This window comes from Gracilinanus agilis, chromosome 4 (assembly GCF_016433145.1).
Source record: "Gracilinanus agilis isolate LMUSP501 chromosome 4, AgileGrace, whole genome shotgun sequence".
Lineage (NCBI taxonomy): Eukaryota > Metazoa > Chordata > Mammalia > Didelphimorphia > Didelphidae > Gracilinanus > Gracilinanus agilis.
In genome coordinates this window covers 274,384,129-274,400,040 of record NC_058133.1, presented here as the reverse complement: position 1 = coordinate 274,400,040, position 15,912 = coordinate 274,384,129, and the positions used below count along the sequence as shown (strand labels likewise).

Here is a 15,912-nt window from a genome sequence, read left to right as displayed (position 1 = left end):
TTTTGATTTTTTAAATTTTGTTTTATATATCCTTCCTGCCTTGTGAAGTAATTTGCTTCTAGTTGTTGAGTTCTGTTTTTTAAAGACTGAATTTTATCCCTGGCTTTCTAGTCATCCGTCTTCTTCTGGCCTGATTTTCTTTGTAGATCATCTTTTGCCTTCTTTGCTTCATTTTAAAGCTGATCAATTCTGACTTTTAAGACTTTATTTTCTTGTTTTAGTTCATATATTTCCTTTTTTTCAAATTGTCTTCAGCTTCTTTTGATTGCTTTTTCAGTTCCTGATGTTCAATTCTGAGATCTTCCAAAGCCTGTGTCCAGTTCGCTGGAACTTCTTCCTCTTCTTCTATTTCTATTTCATTTGCTCTCTTTTCACTTCCTTGAAAGAAGCTGTCAATTGTCATTTCTTTTCTCTTTTTCTGTTGTTTACTCATATTTTTACTTTTCTGTTCTGCTAGTTTGAGCAGATGTATTTAATGATCTTTGATGAAAAATCTTCCCCCAGCTGGCAATGGAGGTTTGTAGTTACTTTCTTTGCCCTCTGAAAACTTCTTGTCTTTCCAATTGTTGGTATTTAGCCTGTATTTATTGGAATAATCTGTATTTCTTAATTTGCCCTGAGGCTGAAACCTTGAGAGGAGAAAGGAAAAAAAAACATGGGGGGACAAGAAGGAGCATTTTTGCTGAGCTGAGCTGTCCAGCAATAGGGTTTCCCTGTGCCTCTGTCCTTGTGTTTGATCTGGTTTTCTTTCCTCTTGAAGCCCTTTGTTCTCCATATTGGTGTGAGGACACCAAGTAGTCTGTGGTCTGATGTTTGGTTCTCTCCAAGCCACCTTCTTCCAGGAGTTTTTGCTGTGTTTCTCTGGTTTTATCCTCCAGTCACCTCTCCAGTGCCTATGTTCAACTCCCCAAGTCCGGAGCCAGCAAGGCCCTCTCTGTGCATCAGTGCACCCACCCACCCTGTGATTTCAGGGGCCACTGGAGACTCTGCAGAGCACATAGGGGAGGCATCCTGGGATTCCCATTCTATACCCTCAGACCTGACAGTTCAAGAATTGAAGCCTTTTTCTTGGTGTACCTCTTTAGTTGTGCAGCAGTAGGGTTCCCCCTGCTCTGTCCTGTTTTTAGATTTATCCTCTTTCTTCTCAAAGTGCACTGTTTTCTATCTCGGTTGTTAAGGGTGCAGAAGTTTTAAGATTTGCTCCGTCTAAGCTGCCATCTCCCCCACCTCCTACATGACAACTACCACACCAATGCAACTATCAATAATATGGAAATGTCTTGATTGATGCCACATGTTAAAAACAGTGAAAATGCTCATTGGCTATGGGGGAGGGGAAGCTTAGGGGGGTGAAGGAAAAGTAAGAATGTGAATCATATAACAATGGAAAATTTTTCTAAAAAATAAAAAAAATTCAGAATTTGTATTAGCTGTTGTGGTAAATTTTATAACAAGCTTTTACCAGGTGAAGTAATTGTGTCCACTGACATTGTGGATCATGGCCAAGTTGGAGAGAAAATAGATCACACTTTTGAGTGAGAAATCCTTTTGTTATGCCTCTGTTTGGCTGACCCATTTTCTAATGGGATGTGCAATATTATTTTCTTTTTTTTTAAATTTTTTCCTCTATATTTATAATTGGAAGTTGATTTTCTTTTTCTTCTTTTCTTTTAACTTGAGTATATGGAATCAGTATTAGTTTTTTTTTGGTTGTTGTTGAATAAGTTTTCAATACCTATTAGCCCTAATAACATTGCATACCCCAAAGCCTCAGTTTATGGAAACCTGCAATTGATTGTTAAGTATGTGAGGATTTTAACTATTACTTGGTTCTGATTTCAGAAGAAGGGATTACTAATGAACCACTGCACAGTGCAAAGAAGCACAAAGTCAAGGAGAATAATCCTTAGGGGTTTGATAAGGATTTATGCCAAGACTGAAGATTTGTTTTGGGGTTCAAGGAGTAGCTGTTTGGAGACTTCAGACATTGAACTTCCCAATGCCTGGTTTCTACAAGAACCCCTGTTTGGCTTTCATTTTGGCTCCCCTCTCCCTGTGATTGAAGAAAAAAAATCACACCAAGGAATCATACTTCCCTTTTACTTCAGACTGCTGTTCCTGTTTCTCTTTTACATTATGGCAATTTTCTGTAGTCTTGTCTGCAAATGGGGAATGTAAAGGGGAGTAATTAGGGTTTCAGTTGGTCTAAATATTTAAAGGGGTGGTCACCAAAAATGAAATAATATTAATTCTAAAATGATTTTTAGTAATTTATTTATAAAATATAGGAGAGTGAAAGTAGAGAAATGAGAAGAGGGCAGTGTAAGAGATCTAGCTTAACAAACTAGATTATGTGTTTTAGTCTTGGCTTTACTTTGGCAGGGCTCTGGAGGCCCATACAGAGAGCCTAAAAGTTAATTAACAAGGGTTTTAGCCACAAGGCCTTCATCCCAATAAAGGGCCCTTTGAATGGTAGTACCTCTAGTTAAGCTAAGGGAGTCAGCTTTATTCACTCACCACGTGTAGTTCTAAGGGAAAGATTTAAGAACCATCTCATCAAGTCCAAGGTCCTAGCCAGAGCTCTTCCAGGTCCAACTCCGGGCTGAAGAGAGCAAGCCCTAGAAATTCTTTCAATTTATCCAGGCCATTTCTTTCATCACTTCCTGTGCCTTCCTCTCATTTTATGTGTGCTTTTCTTAGGACTACCCAGGGGCCAGTCAGTTTATTCTGATTCTTCACCCATTCTTGCACACATGGATTACAGACCTCTCCCACTAGAGAATTAAGTGGTAGTGTTTACACTTTTAGTGATTAAATCTAAAAATGGGTAGAGTAGGTTTAATCTCATTACCACAGGATATATCTGTCCTACATACTTGTAAGATATAAGCTACCTTAGTTGGGCCTTGCTGGTGAGTCAAGGAGCTATTAGGATTTTATTTATACTCATGATTTCATACACATAGAATTTTGATAATATATATATATATATACATATATACATATATGTATATATATATATTATCTAGAATTTTCTCTCTTCTGTTTACTTTTAGGGTTTTGTTTGCTTGTTTTCGGAGAATTGATTTGTATACTTCATAGCTCAGCCATGTATCCCAGGGTGATTTTAATGTTGGTCAATGATTAAGATGAAGGGAAGACCCTGTATAGGTGGTATAAATGGGTGACCAGTATTTTGCAGAACCTGGTCTAACAGGGCAGTCCCTTCAAGGCCAGAGAGCAAAAATGGCTGTGCTCTCTCTGCCTCAGGCCAGTAAGAAACCAAATCTGACAGAATTCTTTTAGTAACAGGATTTAATAAAGATGAATACTGGGTATGGGGTAAGAGAAGTGGGTTGTGGATTATTGCATATCACTAATAAAGCTACCTTATTACCCAACCAACTGACTGTGGTAAAGTCTCTTCAGTCCTTGACAAAAGTCAAGACTACTCTAAAATATACTCTCTGTCCAATAATCCCTGTCTATTCTCAGCTAAACCTAGGCTAAAACCCAAATAGGAACAAGTCTCTAGGTTGTAGGTGAACAAATATGAAGTCAGGGATCAGGAATGATCCAGTTTTCACCGGGGGATAACCCCCAAAGGCAACTGAGCAATTAGATCAGCTCCCTCTCAGATCTTGCTTTTCACAGAGTCCCAGGCATATTTAAAGTCTCAGTGGTTTTTAGGCTCTTTGGTAAAACCCCCTTCAGGAACAGTTTCCACTTTCCAAGGGTTTCCAAAGGTTTCCAAGGTTTCCAAGGAGCAGGGGTATCAGAGTTAGTTTCCCTTCCAGAGGCAAGGACCAACCCCCTTTGCTGACCTTTTCCAACCAGGCTCTCTCCTCTCTTTTTGCTTCACAGCATTCTATGACTCTTTGCTTACATCTTGTTTTCCATCAAAAAATTCCCTTCTCACAATACCCTCCTGAGTAGAGGATTGTATAATTTTCCTGAAATCCAAAGTTCAAGATCTTTTAAAGTAATTTTAGGAAAAGAAAGTCACCAACAACTCTGAATCTAGAAAGTGTATCATCTTGAGAATATGCCATAAAACTGCCTACAAAAATAAAACACTATGTAAAGAGATCCAGAGTGAATTTTGGGATATAATGAGCTGAACTGAAAGGAGTTGAACCTATCATGTATTCTGATTGTAAACTCTTATGCCAAAGGGGAGTATCCCTTAGTTGACTTTTTGTTAATGTATCTATTAATCATTTTCCCCGTATTTCTTTCCTTCTTATTCCTTAAATTGTTTTAAATTCCTCTTTGTAAAGTACAATATTTTATACCCTTTAGTGTGAGAATCTTTAAATGTATAGGCTCCATATGTAGAATGATTCATTGGGGAGATCTAATATATTAATCTCCTAGAAAATCTGAATGAAGAGACTTAATATGCTGGTCTCCCAAAGAATCGGGAGGAGGGGGAAATTGTGTGCAGGAAATTTACCCTCCACCCTTTCTGGGATCACATAGGTGACATCTCCTGTTGACTAGTTGCATACCTGGTGTCAGTCTGAACTTGACCTGGAGGCTAGAATAGGGGAAAGGAAGCTAGAAGGTTATAAAAAATGGCTAAGCAGAGGGGGCAGCTGGGTAGCTCAGTGGAGTGAAAACCAGGCCTAGAGATAGGAGGTCTTAGGTTCAAATCTGACCTCAGACATTTCCCAGCTGTGTGACCCTGGACAAGTCACTTGACCCCCATTGCCTACCCTTGCCACTCTTCTGCCTTGGAGCCAATCATAGTATTAACTCCAAGATGGAAGGTAAGGGTTTTTAAAAAAATTAAAAATTTAAAAATTAAAAAAAAATTTTTAAAAATGGCTAAGCAGGAAGTTAATCTCTCTGTCTCTGGCGCTCTGCCTACAAACTTCCTGCTAGGGTATGCTGGAGGAGTCATGTGGAGAAGTGACATTAGGGTCCCTATTCTATATCTTCCTCATCTTCTACCTATCCAAATAATCCTAATATATTTTATTAAAATCTAATGACGGATTTCTCTTTTAATCAACACAGCTAAAAAGTATCATTCTTACCATAACCCTTGATCCTGATATTCCACTGATTTAAACACAAGCCAAGGGAGTCAAAGAAGGAAAAAAAGATCTCACATATGAAAATTTATCAAAATATTTGCAGCAACAGTTTGTGGTGGTAAAGAACTAGAAACAAGGTAGGTGCCCATCAACTGAGGAAGGGCTCAGGAAATTGTGGCAGCTGAATAGCATGGAATTTTGTTAGAACAGAAGGAAGAACAAATATGAGACATTGGGGAAAATGTATGAAGACTTAGAAGAACCAATACAAAATACTGTAAGCAGAACCAGGAAATAAACATACCCAAAGACTACAAAACAGAAAAAAAGTATCATGTTATATAATTATAATTACCAAGCTTGGTCACAGGGAAAACAAACCCATCATGAAGGAAAAGGAGACAGACTATGAGTGTGGTCTGTTGCATATGCTTTTGGATAGATGTGTTCAATGGGATCATTATACTGAAATTTTAAAAAATATTTGTTATTAGAGAAGGTCCAATGGAGGAGGATATATAGTGAACAACCCAATAAGATGCAATAGCAAAAGGCATGAGTAAATGTTTAATTTCTTTCAGGTGCAGTGGAAGGGCATATGATGGGCAAGCAGAGGCTCCAGGACATCACCAGGGAAGAAGGAAGCAGAAATGTCAGCAGGAACCTCATCAGAGAGATGGAGGATCATAATGAGGGGGACTCATCCTATAGGAAAGGGGAAGATTGATGGGTAGACAGCCTGGGAGGGTCATTGGTATTTGGTATCCACATAATGACAAGGAGGGCAGAGGAAGACCCCCAGGACACTGAGTCATCACCCTCTGCAAGGTTGTGGAAGGACACAGGAAGGAGACAATCAGGATAAAAAGGTGTGGATGGGCTGCAATCTTCCCTTCTGGAAGCATTTCACACATTGACTGATTCCAAGGATCCCAAAGGCTGAAGTTTCCTCCCTCTTTTACCCCAAAATTGACTATGTGTCACCATGTCCTGGTTGATTCTCATTCTTCTTATTTATTGGGGTGGAGGTTCAAGGTACAAAAATGGATAAAACCCTGGTGTGGGAATGAGGGAGACTGGAGTGGGTAACTGAAATACAGGATTCAGGATAGAGTAGAAGGTGCAGGGAAAGAGTGGTACCAGGGAAGGGATCAGGAGGGCTGGCCTCCTCAACATCTGGGTACAAGCAGGGGACCTCTAAATGGGGGTAGAGAGGCTGAGAGGGGAGTCAACAGTTCCAGGGAACATAGCCTCAGGGTTCATCTCAGGAGCCCTGCAGAGGACAGACGAAGGTCAGAGAAGAGTTAAGTGTGGGACTGACCCCAGAATGAGAACCACTTCTGCACACTAAGGGCCCCCAAGTCTCTCTTAGCTTCAGGCTCCACTTGGCAGAGGCTGTAGCTATAAGAATCAGGATCCCAGCTGGGGAGAAGGATCTTACCTGTAGGCTGTGAACCACCATTAACTGGAAAAGAAGGAAGAGAGTCAGACAGACAAAAAGACTTTTCAATCCCAGGAGCAAAGGGAAGTACAGTTCTGGGCACTGTGGGACAGGGGCTACTAACACTACTGAGTCCAGCCCCTGACACCACAGATCAGATACTTCATCAATGCTTTATCCCTCCATGGACAATGCTGGGAGAGGATGGGAGAAGGGACTGGGAGGGGGTCAGGGCCTGAAAGCTGGCCCCTGAGACGCCTCCCAAGGCTGTCTCTGCTGGGGGATATAGCGTTTCCAAAGACCCCTCGGCCAGATCCCTGCTTGGAGTTCCCTGGGAGGAAGAGCTGACTCCAGAGCCAGGGCACCCCTTCAGCCCTGAGTCAGGTCCAGATTTCTGCCCCTTCAAGTCCCCTCTCTCTCATGGGGAGGACACAGAGGGGAGGGGGGCTCAGGGCTCCCCCAGGAGGGTCTCACCTTTCTGACTCCTCATGTGGACAATGAGGCCACCCCCAAAGAAGACGAGGCCCAGGACAAAGCCCCCAACGCCAGTCAGCATCTTATTCCGGGCAGATTCAGACTGGGCTTCTGGGGAGAAGAAACACCCAGGATTAGAACTATCCCTCCAGGAACTGGCCTTCTCCGGGGAGCACACAGGCCTCAGGGAGCCTAAGAAGCTGCCTAAGTCCTGTCTGAGAAAGGCAGGGATGGAGGAGTGAAGGACCCTTTCTGGGCTCAGGAAGGGAAAGCTCCCCAGGCTTCCTGACATCAGTCTGTCTCCAAGCCCAGCTCCCCCAGCCCAAGGGAAAGGGTCTGAGGCTCATCTCAGAATCCAGGGGAGGCCATCTTCCAGGGCGGAGGCCAGGGAGGAGGCTCCCAAGGTTCCAGGGTCCCAGAGCTCTCAGTTCAGCCCTGACATCAGGGGGCCCTGCTGGGGAAAGGGAAGGGGAGCCAAAGGGGACTGGTTTTGGCCAAAGGAAGAAGGAAAGAGGTCATCCCAGAGACACTTCAAGGTCCTGAGCAATGGGAGAGCTGCAGGGGAAGAGCTAAAAGCTCCATCTCACTCCAGGTCACGAGGGCAGGTTTCTGCAGGCTGGAGTGCTCCACGTGGCAGGTGTAGACATCTCCCCGCTTGGGGGTCATCTCCAGCATCACCAGGGTCTGGAAGGTCCAGTCTCCATTNATGTGTGCTTTTCTTAGGACTACCCAGGGGCCAGTCAGTTTATTCTGATTCTTCACCCATTCTTGCACACATGGATTACAGACCTCTCCCACTAGAGAATTAAGTGGTAGTGTTTACACTTTTAGTGATTAAATCTAAAAATGGGTAGAGTAGGTTTAATCTCATTACCACAGGATATATCTGTCCTACATACTTGTAAGATATAAGCTACCTTAGTTGGGCCTTGCTGGTGAGTCAAGGAGCTATTAGGATTTTATTTATACTCATGATTTCATACACATAGAATTTTGATAATATATATATATATATACATATATACATATATGTATATATATATATTATCTAGAATTTTCTCTCTTCTGTTTACTTTTAGGGTTTTGTTTGCTTGTTTTCGGAGAATTGATTTGTATACTTCATAGCTCAGCCATGTATCCCAGGGTGATTTTAATGTTGGTCAATGATTAAGATGAAGGGAAGACCCTGTATAGGTGGTATAAATGGGTGACCAGTATTTTGCAGAACCTGGTCTAACAGGGCAGTCCCTTCAAGGCCAGAGAGCAAAAATGGCTGTGCTCTCTCTGCCTCAGGCCAGTAAGAAACCAAATCTGACAGAATTCTTTTAGTAACAGGATTTAATAAAGATGAATACTGGGTATGGGGTAAGAGAAGTGGGTTGTGGATTATTGCATATCACTAATAAAGCTACCTTATTACCCAACCAACTGACTGTGGTAAAGTCTCTTCAGTCCTTGACAAAAGTCAAGACTACTCTAAAATATACTCTCTGTCCAATAATCCCTGTCTATTCTCAGCTAAACCTAGGCTAAAACCCAAATAGGAACAAGTCTCTAGGTTGTAGGTGAACAAATATGAAGTCAGGGATCAGGAATGATCCAGTTTTCACCGGGGGATAACCCCCAAAGGCAACTGAGCAATTAGATCAGCTCCCTCTCAGATCTTGCTTTTCACAGAGTCCCAGGCATATTTAAAGTCTCAGTGGTTTTTAGGCTCTTTGGTAAAACCCCCTTCAGGAACAGTTTCCACTTTCCAAGGGTTTCCAAAGGTTTCCAAGGTTTCCAAGGAGCAGGGGTATCAGAGTTAGTTTCCCTTCCAGAGGCAAGGACCAACCCCCTTTGCTGACCTTTTCCAACCAGGCTCTCTCCTCTCTTTTTGCTTCACAGCATTCTATGACTCTTTGCTTACATCTTGTTTTCCATCAAAAAATTCCCTTCTCACAATACCCTCCTGAGTAGAGGATTGTATAATTTTCCTGAAATCCAAAGTTCAAGATCTTTTAAAGTAATTTTAGGAAAAGAAAGTCACCAACAACTCTGAATCTAGAAAGTGTATCATCTTGAGAATATGCCATAAAACTGCCTACAAAAATAAAACACTATGTAAAGAGATCCAGAGTGAATTTTGGGATATAATGAGCTGAACTGAAAGGAGTTGAACCTATCATGTATTCTGATTGTAAACTCTTATGCCAAAGGGGAGTATCCCTTAGTTGACTTTTTGTTAATGTATCTATTAATCATTTTCCCCGTATTTCTTTCCTTCTTATTCCTTAAATTGTTTTAAATTCCTCTTTGTAAAGTACAATATTTTATACCCTTTAGTGTGAGAATCTTTAAATGTATAGGCTCCATATGTAGAATGATTCATTGGGGAGATCTAATATATTAATCTCCTAGAAAATCTGAATGAAGAGACTTAATATGCTGGTCTCCCAAAGAATCGGGAGGAGGGGGAAATTGTGTGCAGGAAATTTACCCTCCACCCTTTCTGGGATCACATAGGTGACATCTCCTGTTGACTAGTTGCATACCTGGTGTCAGTCTGAACTTGACCTGGAGGCTAGAATAGGGGAAAGGAAGCTAGAAGGTTATAAAAAATGGCTAAGCAGAGGGGGCAGCTGGGTAGCTCAGTGGAGTGAAAACCAGGCCTAGAGATAGGAGGTCTTAGGTTCAAATCTGACCTCAGACATTTCCCAGCTGTGTGACCCTGGACAAGTCACTTGACCCCCATTGCCTACCCTTGCCACTCTTCTGCCTTGGAGCCAATCATAGTATTAACTCCAAGATGGAAGGTAAGGGTTTTTAAAAAAATTAAAAATTTAAAAATTAAAAAAAAATTTTTAAAAATGGCTAAGCAGGAAGTTAATCTCTCTGTCTCTGGCGCTCTGCCTACAAACTTCCTGCTAGGGTATGCTGGAGGAGTCATGTGGAGAAGTGACATTAGGGTCCCTATTCTATATCTTCCTCATCTTCTACCTATCCAAATAATCCTAATATATTTTATTAAAATCTAATGACGGATTTCTCTTTTAATCAACACAGCTAAAAAGTATCATTCTTACCATAACCCTTGATCCTGATATTCCACTGATTTAAACACAAGCCAAGGGAGTCAAAGAAGGAAAAAAAGATCTCACATATGAAAATTTATCAAAATATTTGCAGCAACAGTTTGTGGTGGTAAAGAACTAGAAACAAGGTAGGTGCCCATCAACTGAGGAAGGGCTCAGGAAATTGTGGCAGCTGAATAGCATGGAATTTTGTTAGAACAGAAGGAAGAACAAATATGAGACATTGGGGAAAATGTATGAAGACTTAGAAGAACCAATACAAAATACTGTAAGCAGAACCAGGAAATAAACATACCCAAAGACTACAAAACAGAAAAAAAGTATCATGTTATATAATTATAATTACCAAGCTTGGTCACAGGGAAAACAAACCCATCATGAAGGAAAAGGAGACAGACTATGAGTGTGGTCTGTTGCATATGCTTTTGGATAGATGTGTTCAATGGGATCATTATACTGAAATTTTAAAAAATATTTGTTATTAGAGAAGGTCCAATGGAGGAGGATATATAGTGAACAACCCAATAAGATGCAATAGCAAAAGGCATGAGTAAATGTTTAATTTCTTTCAGGTGCAGTGGAAGGGCATATGATGGGCAAGCAGAGGCTCCAGGACATCACCAGGGAAGAAGGAAGCAGAAATGTCAGCAGGAACCTCATCAGAGAGATGGAGGATCATAATGAGGGGGACTCATCCTATAGGAAAGGGGAAGATTGATGGGTAGACAGCCTGGGAGGGTCATTGGTATTTGGTATCCACATAATGACAAGGAGGGCAGAGGAAGACCCCCAGGACACTGAGTCATCACCCTCTGCAAGGTTGTGGAAGGACACAGGAAGGAGACAATCAGGATAAAAAGGTGTGGATGGGCTGCAATCTTCCCTTCTGGAAGCATTTCACACATTGACTGATTCCAAGGATCCCAAAGGCTGAAGTTTCCTCCCTCTTTTACCCCAAAATTGACTATGTGTCACCATGTCCTGGTTGATTCTCATTCTTCTTATTTATTGGGGTGGAGGTTCAAGGTACAAAAATGGATAAAACCCTGGTGTGGGAATGAGGGAGACTGGAGTGGGTAACTGAAATACAGGATTCAGGATAGAGTAGAAGGTGCAGGGAAAGAGTGGTACCAGGGAAGGGATCAGGAGGGCTGGCCTCCTCAACATCTGGGTACAAGCAGGGGACCTCTAAATGGGGGTAGAGAGGCTGAGAGGGGAGTCAACAGTTCCAGGGAACATAGCCTCAGGGTTCATCTCAGGAGCCCTGCAGAGGACAGACGAAGGTCAGAGAAGAGTTAAGTGTGGGACTGACCCCAGAATGAGAACCACTTCTGCACACTAAGGGCCCCCAAGTCTCTCTTAGCTTCAGGCTCCACTTGGCAGAGGCTGTAGCTATAAGAATCAGGATCCCAGCTGGGGAGAAGGATCTTACCTGTAGGCTGTGAACCACCATTAACTGGAAAAGAAGGAAGAGAGTCAGACAGACAAAAAGACTTTTCAATCCCAGGAGCAAAGGGAAGTACAGTTCTGGGCACTGTGGGACAGGGGCTACTAACACTACTGAGTCCAGCCCCTGACACCACAGATCAGATACTTCATCAATGCTTTATCCCTCCATGGACAATGCTGGGAGAGGATGGGAGAAGGGACTGGGAGGGGGTCAGGGCCTGAAAGCTGGCCCCTGAGACGCCTCCCAAGGCTGTCTCTGCTGGGGGATATAGCGTTTCCAAAGACCCCTCGGCCAGATCCCTGCTTGGAGTTCCCTGGGAGGAAGAGCTGACTCCAGAGCCAGGGCACCCCTTCAGCCCTGAGTCAGGTCCAGATTTCTGCCCCTTCAAGTCCCCTCTCTCTCATGGGGAGGACACAGAGGGGAGGGGGGCTCAGGGCTCCCCCAGGAGGGTCTCACCTTTCTGACTCCTCATGTGGACAATGAGGCCACCCCCAAAGAAGACGAGGCCCAGGACAAAGCCCCCAACGCCAGTCAGCATCTTATTCCGGGCAGATTCAGACTGGGCTTCTGGGGAGAAGAAACACCCAGGATTAGAACTATCCCTCCAGGAACTGGCCTTCTCCGGGGAGCACACAGGCCTCAGGGAGCCTAAGAAGCTGCCTAAGTCCTGTCTGAGAAAGGCAGGGATGGAGGAGTGAAGGACCCTTTCTGGGCTCAGGAAGGGAAAGCTCCCCAGGCTTCCTGACATCAGTCTGTCTCCAAGCCCAGCTCCCCCAGCCCAAGGGAAAGGGTCTGAGGCTCATCTCAGAATCCAGGGGAGGCCATCTTCCAGGGCGGAGGCCAGGGAGGAGGCTCCCAAGGTTCCAGGGTCCCAGAGCTCTCAGTTCAGCCCTGACATCAGGGGGCCCTGCTGGGGAAAGGGAAGGGGAGCCAAAGGGGACTGGTTTTGGCCAAAGGAAGAAGGAAAGAGGTCATCCCAGAGACACTTCAAGGTCCTGAGCAATGGGAGAGCTGCAGGGGAAGAGCTAAAAGCTCCATCTCACTCCAGGTCACGAGGGCAGGTTTCTGCAGGCTGGAGTGCTCCACGTGGCAGGTGTAGACATCTCCCCGCTTGGGGGTCATCTCCAGCATCACCAGGGTCTGGAAGGTCCAGTCTCCATTACGGATCAGGCCTGTGGACACGACCCCAGCCCTCTCCTCCTGCCCATTCATGAACCACTTGACTTCCACATCCTTGGGGTAGAAGCCGCTGACAGAGCAGATCAGCAGGTTTTGGTGGCCCACAGGAGCCCTCTTGGATAGATACACCATCACTTTTGGCTCCACTGCAAAAAAGGAGGAGGAGATGGAGGCAGGGAGGCAGCCCCAGGCTTCCTAGTACAGGCTGGCCTCTGGCCTCAGACCTGCAGCCAACTCCAAGGCTCCTCTTCTCCTGAGGCCACACATGGCCATCTGGCGATTCCCTGAATCTCCCCCCCCCAATCCCAGAAGTGTCAGTGAGCAGCCAGGTGCCGGGGCTGCATCCTCAGAGAAAGAAGGGCAGGAGTCCAGGCTGGGGAAGAGAGGAGGTGGAAGTTATCTCCTGACCAGGGCTTTCTTCTGGTTAGCGGGGATTTCTGCAGCATCCCAGGAGTCCCGGAGAAGCTCTTGCACAGAGACTGCCAGCTCCACCACCAGAGCCGCCATCTATCCCCAGAGAAACTGAAACCAGGGTCTGGAGTGGTATCGGCCTGGAAGAGCCCTGAACCTCCCTGGCAGAAAAGACTGCTGGTCCTGAAGAAAGACCAAGGTGAGGAGGAGGCCTTGGGGGGAGTCTGTGTCCCCTGAGAAGGCTGGGGGGCGGTAGGAGAGCAGGGAGAAAGTGGGGTCTGGGGAAATCTATGCTGAGCTTGGTGCCAGGGACCCACTATTCAGGTATAGACCACTCTCACTACAGCACTCCAAACTTGGGTATTTCCCTCCTGTTAGTTGTGGTAGCCAGAAGTCCATGAAGCCACTGACTACAGCAGAGGAGGATTTGGGCTCATCTCCCGGCCTTTTATCTCGTTAGAATTCAAGGAGTTCAGAACTCCCAAACTGGATGGAAAGGAAAGGGCTGGTGGAGAGCTTGGGTGCCAGGGGGAGGGTTTCTTCCCTTTTCTCCATGGTCCCGATCCTCCCTCCTTTCCTCTGGACCCCCTATCTCTCCCCATTCATTCACAATAACCTTATCTTTGTCAGTTGCATAAACATATGTGGCTTTCCTCTTAAGCTCCTCTAGGGACATCAGTTCCCAAACTGGACAAGTTTGCCTTAAACTTTTTTTTTCACTGCTGAACAAGCATTGTTCACAAACATTCACTTGATGTAGGCAATGGTCTCTTCTGCCATTACATCCAACCCTAGTTGTAACTCAGCTGCTCCAGTGAGTCTGCCTAGAAAACTTGCAGGAGTTTCATCAAAGTTCTGCCTAACCTTCTTGAACTTGGACCAAGCATCAGGATGACAGGAATGTCTTTCCATAACCTCTATTATTGATTTCCTGGCCTGCTTTATACTCTATAATTATGCACTGAGTTAAGATCTAATTTCTCATAGTGCTCCAGCCAAGGGGTTAATGGAGGACTATTCCTGGTCTCCTCAATGAATTAATTCCTTTCTCTCTTGGTTAATAATTCCTCCATGAGGAGAAAAAATTGGCATAATCGGGATCATAGATTCTGACCACTTGTTTGAATTCTCTGATGACTTTATTTGGTTCATCAGAGAACTGAGGGGTCCTACGCTTTAATGGCATTAAGTTCTGCAGCCAAGAATTGTTTGTGGGATTTCAGATGTGGCATCCCATCCGGAGAAACGTATGGTACATCTTGTAGTGGAAACAAATTTGCCGAGTTCTTATCTAACTCTGCAGTCTCTCTTTCTAATCTTGTTTGAAACTTAGTTTTTCCTTCTTTAACAGTATTGACCATTATGTCATCTCTTATTAGCAGCCACTTTGACTTAAAAAAGAAACAGGAAAAAAAATTTTTCCCCGCTTAGCACATGTGCAATATTGTCCTTTTAAATGCCCTTTACCCCACTGTCAATCAAACTTAGAGTAGTCTTTTCAGGACCATGGACAGGTCCCTACTTGCTCTTAAGGCAGATGGAATTTTCTGTCTGCTGGCTCCTGACTGACAGGTCCAGCAGAATTCTCTCAGCTGCCTAATTGTCACCCTGCCTGGTAACCCTCAGCTCTCACTGAAATCTTATAGCCTAGCCCAAAACCATTCTAGGTTTAACCTGTCTTGGCTTGCCAAATGAAATAAAAAAATAAATGTGGATTGGGTAGCTAGGTGGTATATGTTATAACTCAGTTGTTAGGGCCAATATCAGAAGTCCACAGGTTTGTGAAGGCTTACAGGGACTGACAGGATACCCACAATGATGTAAACCAGGGTTTATTAAATAAGGACAAGAAGGGAAGGGAATTGGGCCAATCTAACTACTTTATATTACTTCCCACCAAAACTCAGTAGTTGTTATACCAGATCTTAACTGCTCAAACTGTTCTCTCTCTCTCTACCTAAAGATCCTAGTACCTTAATACCCAAAATTTCCCCCCTTTACTGATAACTAGAGTAGGGAAACAGGCTGGATGGTAAGCAGGTCCAGAGAGTCTAAAGGGAGAGATTCTCACTGACAGTTGTCCTCTGGAGGTTGGCAAGAGTCCCAGCAGAAACAGAAGTAACAGAAACAAACAGGAACCAGATGAATCCAGAAAGAAGGAGAGTAATGGTCTAACCCACACAGTCCACCTGAGGAGTCCAGACACACACTCAACCGCTTCTAAAGAGATAAACTGTTTGCAGGAGAAGTTCACACACTATACCCCTCAAGAGAGAAAGTCCAACTGCCCCCAGGGTTCTGGAATCTCCCCATCTCTGCTTTGCTAGCATTTCCCGCTTTCCCATGATTTCCCTAGAACAGTGTGTGTGGGGGGAGGGTTTCTTTTCTTCTTTGTGGCCCCACTCCTCCCTCCCTCTAGAATCCTCCCATCTCTCCCCATTCATTCTCCTCTTTCTTTTCCAGTCTCTCCTCTCCCTGCTCCAGCCCCTCTCCCACTCTCTGCTCTCTCTCCCAGGGTCCCTGCTGGGTTCCCCTGGTCCCTCCCTGCCCTCTCTGTGCACACTCACCACGCCTGCGTACTAAGAAGTGATCAGACACTTTGTAGTTGCGCCTGCAGTAAGTGTTCACCGCGGCTCGTTTATGCTCCAGGAACTCCTTCTGGCTGTTCCAATATTCAGCATCTTCCTGACCCCACTTTGCCACAGCCTTGAACAGCCCCAGGTTGCTGTCAAAGCGCAAGTTTTCCTCTCTGTTGTGGATGTATCTCTCCACATACTGCACGTGCTCTGTCCCATTCACGAAGTAACACTCATGCTTACGCTGCTCTGTGAAGTGCTCTGA

General features: G+C 44.4%; 2 protein-coding genes across 5 annotated transcripts in view; both read right to left on the bottom strand.

Moving 5' to 3' along the window:
• Window positions 1–5,390: 5,390 nt before the first annotated feature.
• Window positions 5,391–7,930, bottom strand: LOC123246409 (H-2 class II histocompatibility antigen, E-S beta chain-like). The gene is made up of 5 exons (XM_044675312.1): window positions 7,927–7,930; window positions 7,545–7,682; window positions 6,958–7,068; window positions 6,484–6,507; window positions 5,391–6,315 (listed from the first exon to the last, which is right to left on the bottom strand). Exons 1-5 carry the CDS (start codon window positions 7,928–7,930, stop codon window positions 6,302–6,304), a joined length of 291 nt encoding a protein of 96 aa, XP_044531247.1. The 3' UTR covers window positions 5,391–6,301.
• A 2,422-nt stretch (window positions 7,931–10,352) lies between these two features.
• LOC123245626 (H-2 class II histocompatibility antigen, E-S beta chain-like) overlaps window positions 10,353–15,912 on the bottom strand; it is a 42,718-nt gene continuing 37,158 nt past the window's right edge. For 2 of the 4 annotated variants that reach the window (XM_044674584.1, XM_044674585.1), the window contains 5 exons: window positions 15,639–15,908; window positions 12,525–12,806; window positions 11,938–12,048; window positions 11,464–11,487; window positions 10,367–11,295 (listed from right to left, as the gene is read on the bottom strand). In XM_044674584.1, coding sequence (XP_044530519.1) covers window positions 11,282–11,295; window positions 11,464–11,487; window positions 11,938–12,048; window positions 12,525–12,806; window positions 15,639–15,908 — 701 coding nt within the window. In that variant the 3' untranslated portion in view covers window positions 10,367–11,281. Of the gene's footprint in view, window positions 11,296–11,463; window positions 11,488–11,937; window positions 12,049–12,524; window positions 12,807–15,638; window positions 15,909–15,912 lie in introns of all 4 variants that reach the window. The other 2 variants (XM_044674586.1, XM_044674587.1) reach the window with 2 other exon arrangements.